General features: G+C 45.3%; 1 protein-coding gene across 1 annotated transcript; it reads right to left on the reverse strand.

The window, feature by feature from the left end:
• Positions 1 to 2247: 2247 nt before the first annotated feature.
• On the reverse strand, positions 2248 to 12018 carry PLK2 (polo like kinase 2). The gene is made up of 14 exons (XM_048504210.1): positions 11703 to 12018; positions 10747 to 10854; positions 10456 to 10572; positions 10098 to 10227; positions 9732 to 9819; positions 9078 to 9173; positions 8236 to 8434; positions 7640 to 7787; positions 7067 to 7164; positions 6162 to 6285; positions 4861 to 5101; positions 4633 to 4762; positions 4435 to 4545; positions 2248 to 3022 (listed from the first exon to the last, which is right to left on the reverse strand). The coding sequence occupies exons 1-14, from the start codon at positions 11940 to 11942 to the stop codon at positions 2831 to 2833; spliced, it is 2022 nt and encodes a 673-aa protein (XP_048360167.1). The 5' UTR covers positions 11943 to 12018; the 3' UTR covers positions 2248 to 2830.
• Positions 12019 to 12396: the final 378 nt, after the last annotated feature.

Below are 12396 nucleotides of genomic sequence, written 5' to 3' on the forward strand. Positions count from 1 at the left end.
CTGAGCCAACCACTTTTTCTAAACTAAAACCTCAGTATTCAGGTTAAATTGCTGTGTTGGCACTTTGCAATAAATAAGTGGGTTTTGGGTTGCAGTTCGGGCACTTGGTCTCGAAAAGATTTGCCATCACTGTCCTATATTCTCCCTTTTCCTTTTTTTTTGTTTCATTTTATCACTGTGAAAGTTTCAGCCAGCTGGTGATGGAGTCACTGTTGCAGTGAAGCAGTGAAATAAACATATCCCTAATGAAGACAAACACAGCTGCATGTTCAACCATCTTTTGCCTTCAAGTATCAGCTATCTTTAGAACTGTGGTTATTGTCCAGACATTGCAGGAGGCTCTAGCCCAGTGGTTCTCAACCTTCCTAATGCCACGACCCTTTAATACAGTTCCTCATGTTGTGGTGGAACACCAACCCTAACATTTATCCATTTTATGGATGGACACTGATGCAGAGACTCTTAGGCAATCCCTGTGAAAGGGTTGTTCGACGCCGAAGGGGTCGCAACCCTGTGAAAGGGTTGTTCGACGCCAAAGGGGTCGCAACCTGCAGGTTGAGAACCTGATCCCATTGCTATCACAACCTGTTCTTCCTCCTGTTACCTTTAACATACCTCCAGAACAGCTGGGAGAAGCTGTGTAGATGTAAGTGCTGAGGACAGAGACACTCAACAAGGAAAGAGATTTACATGAAAAGTAATAAGGCATGGATATGAAGTAGCATGATGGGGCGGGATAAAGAGGAAGGAAACCTGAGAAGGAACTATATTAGTGGGTGTTATGACAATTATCTTGTTAGCAATTTCCTGAGAATGTTCTGGAGCTGCAATAACCCCCTGTCCTCCATCTATATTTGTTACATCCAAAGATAAGCCATCTGAGACTTGGCTAGAATATTAGCTTCCTCACACCTTCAACCACACCCAGAGACCAATCAATACCAGCCTTGTTAAACTAATACCCTGGCTCAGGGTAAGGTAGCTCCATGGGATGAATTCGAATAGCACTTTCATTTAAGGGAGAGTTGAGGTAGAATGCAAATACTCATGTTTACATAAACTGGCATATTCCATTGTGAAGACACACAGAAGCACAGGAATATTCAGCCTATGGTCAGTGAAGGGCTTCAGAAAATGATGAAAACTTTTGCACATCCTGGCTCTACAAAGGCCTGCATGGTAACATAACTAGGAGTCTACCTCCGGCCTCTACAGCAGCTACATGCGAATACTTTTGATCTACAACAATTTGTTTAGAAATACCTGGAGCACCTTTGGATGTTCATCCATTCATTCTACAGTGATGTAATACATTAGCAAAGGCAGATTTTTGGGGGGATCAAACATTTTCTGAGGAAAAGTACAAATGTCCACTACAGCGACTGCCTTGAACTTCCAGGGTAATGCCAAAGACAGCAGTGAGGGGGGAAAGCCCCTATCTTTTCCTACTCGAGGCAGAAAGCTGGAACTGTTCTAGTGGCAGATGGGATTCTTGGAAGCTCCAGAAAGTAGCTACAAATTAAAAAAATTTTCCAGGATCCTTTCTTAACATATGAAGATAGCTATTTGAATTGGAAATATGACCATCTGGATGGTTTTTAAACTGCCAGATTTTGTGCTGGGGAAAAAGTCAGCTTATTAAATTGCTTTAGAGGGGAACTTAAATAGAGCCAAGAATTCTTTAACCAGGCTGTGTCATCTAAGCAAGAAAACAGTGCCCTGATGTATTCATGGACTTCCTCACATGGGTGATAAGTGGCCAAGACTTGTGAGTTTGAATACCATTGACTTTCTTCATGATAGTCTTTCCTGCACAAAGGAGCCATACATTTCATGCAGCACATTCAAAATTGCTGTATACTGGGAAGTCACCATCACCATGGTCCACAGCACCTCTATATTTAAAATGCTATGTAACCAGGAAGCAACAATTGAAGTCACTGCGCTAATTAGAAGATTTTTCTGAGAAACCACCTATTTTACTGCTTGCATGTTAACAAAACATATCAAGTCGATGTGTCAAATAGTAGTCTACAAGAGAGGCTTCTATGTTCGTATCATTTTACCTACAGCTAGATTGTTAACAATGTTTAGATAGTAGGATTTCTTGTGTTTCAGCACGACACTTTGCAAGACATTCCATTATGACCACCAGTCCAATATTGTAAAGTAGTGACTCAGGACATTGGCACCAGCTCTAGTTGGTACAAGTATGTGCAACAGAAAAAAGGCACACTGAATCACTAGTTCAAGTCCCCCCCACTCTTTATTGCCAACAAATGTTTGTTTTTTCTAAAATCACAGTTCCAGGGAAAAAAAGTGTGTGTATATAATAAATATGTCCACTTTCGGCTGCAATAAATAAAAAAAATATTAACAAGGAATGCACTTTGCCAGCCACAAGTGTGATCAGTTCTTGGAAGAAAATAAGAAAAAAAAAGTATGGCCATAGTTCACAGTTGAGCAGTCACAGAACTGCCTCTTAACAATTATTCCACAACATTGAGCACGCCCTCCCTCCCAGCTCCTCAAGCGTTATTCACAGTTTAAAGTCCTCCATCAGAACTGTTCACCGCAGAACTTCAAGTCCTACTCCGATCTTTCAAGGCAAGGAAAGCTACATTCCAAAGAATTCCTTGTCACACCATTAATCCAACAAAGCAGAATGCAGGCTTCATGTCTGGTCCCAGCCCAGCACGCAAGACGAGATAGTGGTTCGTACCAGTCCCCTCCTCCTCCTCCTCCTCCAACGTCAACATACTAGTCTTCCCAACAGCCTCCATTTGTAGACTTCAGCAAGAGAAGTCCTCTAGGTTTTAGAAGAGTTCTTTTAATTACATCTTTGCAACAGCATATTCAATGCATATTCCATTCGATACTTTAGCTCCAGCGAGCACCCAGACATGAGGAGAGTTGTCAAGCGAAAAGTGGTTGATATCCGATCTTCATTGATGTAGGTCAGCAGATACTCCTCACTTTGGTTGCAAATGATGATCTTGGTGTGATCATGGTAGAAGTTCACCTGCCAAGGATGTAAAAGTTGTGGCTTAATGCAAGTTGGGGCTTTTTATCAAAGAGGTTGAACAACTGCATTCGGTACGGTGACACAGACCTTACAAATTGTATTACTAGGTGCTTTTGTTCAGGTAGAATGAAGTCATCAAGGTGACAGATTTAAATGGCACCAATTAAGTCACATTTCCAGTTTTTAAAAACACTCCTTCGACAAGAATAAGTATGAACTGGTTGCAATAACCATCAGCATATTTTGGTTTCCAACTAGAGCCACATCTACACAGCCTAGGAGCCTAATCCATGACTTTTAATTATGTATATGACAAACACTATGGAATTATATCTACTTGCTAGACTCCCACTTGTACATGAGCAAAATTCTTACTAGAAGGCCACAGAAGGCAATTTATGAATATATTCAGAATTAAGGCCTGTTGACCAAAGTAAAACTTCTAGCATAAATTAGAACTTGCCTGTAAAAAGCATCCACACTTTTTAAAGAGCAAAATATGGTAGTTACTGGGTAGAATAGCATTTTTATGGAACCCTGGATAACCCATGATATTTGGTTGCTGCAGTCCTAAGTATTCACACTCCGAGAACCAAAAATGGGTTAAAGGTGGAAAATGAAACTGAAGCCCATGGAGGTGAATTTGTATGTCCAAGAGGACTCACGAGCTACATGAGAATTCCTGGAGCCCAGTGCCACAGACATTTTGCTAGTCCCTGGATCTATCAACTAGTTCACAATAATTAGGAATAATTTTCTCTAGAAATATAAATGATAACAGTCACATGTATTCATTCCACTGCATTCATGGATGATCCACCAATGATCTGTCCAGTGGTGGTGAAACTATGGCACTCCAGATGTTCATGGACTACAATTCCCATCAGCTCTTACCAGCATGACGGCCATGCTGGCAAGGGCTGATGGGAATTGTAGTCCATGAACATCTGGAGTGCCATAGGTTCGCCACCACTCTAGGCCATCACGCTGTTATACAGCAGCACAACAAATACCTCAAGCATGACTACGAAGTCAATTCTCTTAAAACCAGAGTATCTGTGAACTATGCTTATGGATATCAAGAACTGATCCTTCAGGTACTTGTGTAAACTAAACTATTTAACACAAGCTCCCACCACAACATCCTGTAACAATATTCCTCTTGTTGTCGTTCCACTATGGGAACAGTACTCCTTGTTCTCCACATTTGCACACTGCTCTACACAAAGCATGGAAGGGGTTGTGGCTCAGTGGTGCAGCATCTGCTGGGCATTCAGAAGCCAGGTTTAATCCACAGAATCTCCAGAAAGACCCTGGAAAACCCTGCCAGTCAGATTCAGTATCAGGTAGTTTCACTTGCATGCCCAAGATTCGGGGGGCAGGGGGAAGCAAATGGAAGAAAAAGTTACCTGGAAGGTGCCATCATTGAAAAGCATCATCAGTGCCTTATCAGATTTCAACCACTGCAGGAGATAAAGCCGAGGTCTGCGTACATCAGTTACACTGGGCAAGTCTCCTCCCTGGAAGATTGCAGAAAGATCAGTTAGAACAGCTATCACTCAAAAAAAATATCTAAAAGTTCAAAGTCCCATGCCTACACAACTCACATCCATGAGGTTCTCCTCCATGTAATGAGAAAAGTACTTCAGAACCGTCACTTGGCTGATGAACTGTTCAGGAGCGTCAGTGGCAGAAAAAACTGAACACTGGCCAAGTTCTGCATAGTAATGGACCGTTCTGCAGACAAAAAAGGCGAGAAGAGAAAGTCAAGTTTAGTGACAGCCGGGCAAAAATACAAAGGGACAACTGAGCTGTCTCATTAACCAGCCACTCACTTCTTGTCTGGGAGAAGGCTCATGTGTGCACCATTGTTGAAGAGAACACCCACAGTGTGATCCGACAACTGATAACCAAAGCCGTATTTGTTGGAATAGTCCACCCATTTCGTGACCCACTGGAAGGAGGCAGTCAGCTGTTCTTTGGGAATATGGTCCGATTCAGGCATGTTCTCTAGGCATCCACGCAGGACTCTCGCCACTGTATCTGCTACAGTTCCCATGGTACTATCTTCAAGGCCTAGGGGGGCAGGAGAGAAAAGTGTGTCATACAGGTTTCTCAGCAAACTACGAACAAAAGTCCATCATATCTGTACCAATCATAGAAACACAAGTTGGAAGGGACCATCTATGGCACTAGTGGTGAACCTATGGTACGGGTGCCAGAGGTGGCACTCAGAGTCCTCTCTGTGGGCACATGGGCACAGAGTTCATCATGTGGGGGGAAATTGCTACACACATACACGCATCTAGGCTGGCCTGGGCTCGATTATTAGCATTAAACCTAAGACCTAGTTTTGGGGAAGCAGTGTAGGTAACACTGTCAAGCGCTGTTAAACCCCACTGATTTTCATGTGAAGAACTAAAGTGCGATCCTTTACCTGGGAGTAAGCTTGGTTGCTGGCAATGGGGCTTGCTTCTGAGTAAACCTTCCTAGGGTTGTGATTCACCCGTTTGAAGAGTTGCATGGTTGCTTCAAAGCAAAGCCACCGACTACCACCAGGCTTACTCCTGAGTAACGCATGCCTCGGAGCCAACTGCTTTTTCTAAACTAAAACCGAAGTATTCAGGTTAAATTGCCGTGTTGGCACTTTGGGATAAAATAAGTGGGTTTTGGGTTGCAGTTTGGGCACTCGGAAAGGTTCGCCATCACTGCTCTAGGGCAATAATATAGGAAATTCACAATTACTTTTCCTCTACACTTGCAGTAACCCTTACTGCATGCCCAGAATATGGGGAAAAAACCTCCAGGATCCCTGGTCCATTTGGCCTGGAGGAAAACTGCTTCAGCTTATTCTCATAATTTGTTCAAAACAAGGAATGGCAATAATATCAACCTTTTGGGACTAGGAACAACTAACATTTGTAGAGGAAGGGAATCTAGGCATTGACCAGCATTCTCAGAACTCACTACAAATTTCAAGGGTTGTTGTTTTTTTTGTTTTTTGAGGAAACCATGGGAGTTTAGACAGACTAGTTCATGTCGGTTTGAACTCAAGAGGCTGCCCTTTGCTAAGCTTTTAGACTTTTGTTTCAAGCCATAAGCCACTGATATGGCAGGAAAGATCCATAACACTTACATTCACTGCTACTGCTACAACTGCCCAGCGTCCCCCGAACGATCATTCGGATAGCATCACCTATTTGCTTGGTCTCTGCCAGCATGCCAGGTTTGGCTATGGGGGTGTTGGAAGGCTGGCTCTCCTGAAAGAAAGAGGGAATCATGTCACGGTCCAAGCAAGTTAACCCAAAAACATGCCACAGCTTTGGTTCCAGAGGTGGTCAATTCCTTACTAGCAAAGCCCTGTCATGGCATCAGGCAAAAAGGTGGGAGTTGGGCTCTCGCTTGTATTTTGTAAGTCATGCAAATGATGTACAGTGTCCATTGTACACACCAGCCTATTGTCCCCAACCCTCTAAAACTTCCACATCAGTGATCCTCAGGTTACTTAGAGGAAAACCTCTGGGCCAGGCCTGCCTCGAAAACCTTCCCAACAATAACTGCAAACACCATAAGAATCAGATCTATCAAGACTTTAATTTCCTCTACTTGAATTTCACTCTTGGGCAACCAAATACTATGTTATTTTTACAGGAAAAATTATTGGTTTTACATTTCTGGCCTCCTTCGCTATTCCATTATTACTTAACCTGGGTTACCCCAAACCACTACAGGAGGGCAGAAAAGGGGTTTTCAGACATGCCTGCAAACACTAGTTCTCCCATACAACAGGTTCATCCAGAATTTTGTTGAACTCTAAAAAATGAGTACAGCCCAGCAGCATCTCAAGGGATTACCTTGTGTGAAGCAGATGATAGAAGATCTGCACTAATTAGTTTTAAAGTCAACAATCCCATACAAATGGGAACAGCGATGACATCAGATATACCCAGAATATGCCAAGCCGTCTGCTCGTTACTAACTTTCTAGTAATGTCAGAAAATTCCAAAAACCCATCAACAGCTGTGTAATAATTATACGTACCTCCTCTGGTCTATGTTTCGGGGGCTGCTGGGTTATAGAGGTCTTTTTCAAGTCATGTCGAAGTTTGTATATTTCTTCGTCTTCTTTTGCCAATCGATCTGGGAAAGGAAAAACCAGTCATTTACTACACTCAGAAATGAGTTACAACATTGGAAGACACCCTGAAGTATTTCCCTTGACCAGACATGTTGTTTCCTCCTGTAGGTTTCCTTGTTAGTCCCTACCCAGTTTTCATTTGCTTGCTTCTGATTTCATAGAGCAGAACATGCAGTTATACCAAGAGATCACTAATGAAGGAGCTAGTTGTAAGCCACAGTTTTCTGTTTTTCTGATAATAGGTTGGCATATGAGATTGACAGAATTGCCTAATGGGCATTTAAAGCTTTTATACTGAGCTGCTGGATGTGCCTATCCGGAGCACACAAAGCACTTTGGAAGCGACAGCATGTGTTTTCATAAACTGGTATTTGCACATAGGTAGATGTAAAGCCAGCTGAGCCTTATGACCTTGCTATAACTACACAGGAAGCTGGAAGTGGGTGTGCAACACAGTGGATGTAAATAGATGCTTACTGTGCGTGTCAAAATATCTCGCTTTTTCTTTCTTGCCTCCAAAGAGAGCTGCCGCTGCCTTCTTGAAGAAATTCTTGGCTGGGCTTGACAAGTTGAAGTCAGGGACTGTATGACAACAGCTTGCTGGAAGCCTCTCTGGGGTGAAGCCCTGAGGAAACAAGATGCAGAAAGATGGTTGTCAATAGATCAGACCCTGCATTGGGCAGAACAGTTAAGAACGTAAGAACATAAGAACTAGCCTGCTGGATCAGACCAGAGTCCATCTAGTCCAGCACTCTGCTACTCGCAGTGGCCCACTAGGTGCCTCTGGGAGCTCACATGCAGGATGTGAAAGCAAATGGCCTTCTGCTGCTGCTGCTCCTGAGCACCTGGTCTGCTAAAGCATTTGCAATCTGAGATCAAGGAGGATCAAGATTGGTAGCCATAGCTCGACTTCTCCATAAATCTGTCCAAGCCCTTTTTAAAGCTAGTTGGATTGATATCCCCCCTTTCTCTCCTGTAAGGAGACTCAAAGGGGCTGGCAAGAACAGAGGGAGCCCCTCCCGCCACCCACAAAAAATAAATTAAAAAAACCCAAAAGCAAGATAGCTACTAACCAGCAAGAAAAAGTCATGACGAACAATGTCATCTAAACTAGGACGATCCTCAGGGTTTTTGGATAACATGCTTGTAATCAAGTGCTTTGCTGGAGGCATCAACGATGATGGCAAGGAATATCTTGCTTCCCTGATACACCGGTAGGTTTCCTTTAAATTAGTGGTTTCAAACGGAGGTCTTCCCAATAGCATAGTGTACCTGTTGCAAAGAGAGAGAGACCAGGCTCATTTCTATCTTTACAGAGAATAAAGCTCTACGTTAGGCAGTTTCCTCTTCAGCTCGTTCATTCTTCAGTTTAGGGTGGATTCCAGAAGTAACAACAGGAAGGTGAGCCAAGGTTGCATCTACACCCCACTATTTGTGCAAAAGAATTACAAGTTTGGTAACTTGGCAAAAACTGAGTTGTCAGCAAATGCAGCTCATGTAGCTGCAGATGAAGCAAAGCAGGCAGAGCTGGGCTCATAGCTGAGTAATGGAACACATGCTACCAGGTTCCACTTCTGCCATCTGCAGTTAAAGATCTTTGGTAAATGGATCGGAAAAGGATCTAGACCACCTGATGGATCGGACAGACCAATGGTCTAAAAGCATAAGCCAAGATAGCTTATACCTTGTGACATCTCAGCAGATACGTCTGAAAGACTGAAGGCTGGACTTCACTACCTTGTGTCAACTTCTGCTCTCTCATAAAACCAGAACAAGCAAACCACATTGTGCCAAATAAGCATCTTTGGACAGTTCAACTTAATTCTCATGTCATACAGATTTGTGAGAATCTGCATGTATACACAGGTCAGTCAGGATTCACGTGGAGGACGAAATAAATATTCTTGATACTCACATGACGCAGCCCAAGGCCCATATGTCTGATTCACAGCCATGTCCTTGCTTGTTCAGAACTTCTGGAGAAAGGTAATTTGGAGTACCACAGATTGTTCTGGGGGAAAAAATAGCTAGCTATTAAAATTCAAGACCGGTTGCTGCATTTTCCAGTTATTATTTTAACATGTTTACACTTGATTTCAACAAAACATGTGCATATACAAGTCAGCTGAAAAACCACTGGCCCTGACCTTTAAGGCAGAGGCTAGATTGATCTCATTAAATCTCAGAAGCTAAGTTGGGTCGGCCTTCATTAGCACTTGGGTGGGAGACCAAAAGAAATGCCAGGGTACTTGTGCAGAGGAAGACAATAGCATACCACCTCTGTTGGTCTCTTGCCCTACCAGATTGCCACAAGTCAACAGTGGCTTGATGGCACTTTACACCCAAAAACTACTGGGCTAGTTCATGTATAGAAAACTGGACAATATGAACTGACCTACTCTGCTATTGAAAAGAGGCCCATATGGTGTATTACCTTGGCCAATAATACTTTCTCTCATTGCCATAAATAACTAGGAATCCCCAAGACAATCCCACTGTAGCCTTGAAATGCATGACGATGAAAGTAGTCATCTTTAGGCCATGGCAAAGATCCTCCCAAGATTCTTACCGCCTTCTGTGTTCCAATGGTTCAAGCCTTGCTGCCAATCCAAAGTCACCAACTTTCAACTCCATGGCATCGTTAATGAAAAAGTTACCTACAAAAACGAAGAGGTGGGAAAAAAGACAGTTGAGTACCCAGTCAACATAATGATGTATCAGAGAAGAGCTGACTCATACCCAAAGGAAGCCAGCAGAGCGTCATTTAATAAAGAAGTCTACTTAGTGCTATTACTCAAGCATTCCAAGACGGTACTGCAAGATAACTGATCCTATCAATTAATTCCCACAAGCATAATTTTAACAAGAAAAAACACACTTCCAGTGCCCAAGAGCTTTAACCCCAGGACACCGTAGGCCAGAGCAACCCACTCACCTAGCTTGAGATCTCTGTGCAAGATTTCTTGCTCGTGAAGGTATTTCAATCCCAACACGATCTGCCTGAGGTAGTATCGCACTTCTGGTGCCGTCAATACCTTCCTCGCCTTCAAGATGTGAGCCATAGACTGACCGGAAAAAGGAAACAGGCACAAACCAAGGTCACTTGACTGAAGCCAGAGCCAAGATTTAGCATGCGTGTTAAAAAAAAAACTGGGATATGGGGGAGGGGGGAGGAATAAGGACCGCTTAATGCGGTTGAGGAAAATACCTTTGCACACCCGCCACACATTTTAAGTTAGCTGCCAATTCCATGCAAGTGAATACTGGATTTCTCCCCAGGGATGCATGCTCACCCTTCGACTGCAGTACTCCAGAAGAATGTAAATATTCTCTTTGTCCTCAAAGTAATGGTAGAACTGCACAATGTGCCTGTGATTGAGCAACCTGTGCAGCTCTATTTCTTTATCAATCTGGAGGGGAAAGAAAGGTCACAAAGAAAGAACGCATGACTTGTCTGCACGCCTCATCCACCGTGGGAAAAAGACAGGGCTTACATATGAGTAAGCCACTGCAGGAAGCGGGAAGGGCCACCCAAGCAAATAAGAGAGATTCCTGAGCGCCGCGTCACCGAGGCAGGCACGCACCTTCTCTCTTTGATGAGGCTTGGCCACTCGGCTGTGAGGAATGATCTTGGCAGCGTAGACCTTGTTTGTGGTCAGATCCGTCATCTCGTAGCACTTTGCAAAGCCACCCTGGAGAGAAAAGCCCACAGGAGAAAGGATATCATTAGATACGAGATTCGCACACACACCCTTCCTTTGCAAGGAGTTCGAGTCAGCCGAGCTCTATGCGCAACAGAGAGCGCCGCACGAGTCAAAACCCTTTGAGAGGAAGCCAAGGTATTTAGCAGAAGCTCGGCAGAGCATTTCCCAGCCCACAGCCAGCCCAGTGTCCAGGCGGAACCGGTTTCTGCATACCAAAGCAGCCCCCGGCACCGAAGCCAACAATTAAATTGCCGGTCCCAGCAAATGGCTGCGAACAGATGATGGGAGAAGAACGAAAAGATGACAGAAGAAGAATGGCAGACACCCGCAGCAGAAAGGCAGGCGCTTAAATCCCACAGCGCCAGCTGCACGACATGCATGTGTGGTGCATGCACTGCTGCCACACGACCATGCAATGGAGAGAGGTCGCCTGCTGAGCCATTCTGTGACAGCACACATACATGCAGTTGTCACACAGAAACACGATCAGCAAAGCAGCCCTCTCCAGAAGAGCATCTGAAGACTGGAGGAGCTTTTTTTTAAGACAGACAACCGCGGACTTGATTCAGAGTGAGATCACGGACAGGGGCAGTGAGGACCACAGATGACATCGGGGGCGGGGGCTTGTACAAGGAGGTGGTCTGGAGGATTGATAGAGGGAAGAAAACGAGGGGAGCGAGAGAGGAAAAAAATCAGAAGCCAGGCAAAGGGAGAAGGACCAAAAAGGAAATCCAAAGCAAGTGTCGGGGCGGGGGTAGCCAGCCGCTCCGAGATCCGCGCTCCCGGTAGATCCACGTCCAGGGCTCCCCGAAACGACTCCACTGCCAGGCATTTACCTTTCCCAGCACCTTGCCGCGGCAGTACCGCCTTCCCGTGGTGGGGTCGGTAATAATCCGAGAGACCTCGGCGGCCGAGTGCGAGTGGTGGTGATGCTGCTCCGCGTCCGCCGCCGCCTTCTTCCTCCGAGACTCCCCGCTGCAGGCTTTGCCCAGCGCCTGCTCGCCCATCTTGCTGTTGCCACCGCTGGCGGCTCCGGTGCTGGCCGGCTGGTACGCGATAGTCCTTAATAAATCCATCGCCTCGACGGCCGGCTCTGCCAGCAGCCCCGAACCCGCGCCAGCTCCCCACGCGCGCCCGACGCCGGTCTTCTAAACGCTGGCTGTGCGGAGCGGTAGGCGGTTCGGCACGGCTTTATAGGGAGGGCTGTGGCCCCGCCCCGTGACGTCACAACGCCCGCCCACCCCCGCAGTCGAAGTCTCCGGCTAGCGGCGGAGGAGACCCGACGGAACGGCGAAGCGTGCGCGGAGTCGGGTAGCGACAGGGGTTGGTGGCGCGCCCCTGGTGGGGCGTCGTGTAATGACACTCGCTTCCCAGGTGAATCCTTTGAGCTTTACTTAGGTGTAAGCTTTACTTGAGCTTTACTTAGGTGTAAGTCCTAAGCGATGAGACTGACGTCGAGAATGGTATTTCTTTTTGTATCACAGCGCCACAGGTGGCATTGTGGAAATGCAGATGCGACTACCGGATGGG

The sequence above is a fragment of the Sphaerodactylus townsendi genome, linkage group LG07 (genome assembly GCF_021028975.2).
Source record: "Sphaerodactylus townsendi isolate TG3544 linkage group LG07, MPM_Stown_v2.3, whole genome shotgun sequence".
Lineage (NCBI taxonomy): Eukaryota > Metazoa > Chordata > Lepidosauria > Squamata > Sphaerodactylidae > Sphaerodactylus > Sphaerodactylus townsendi.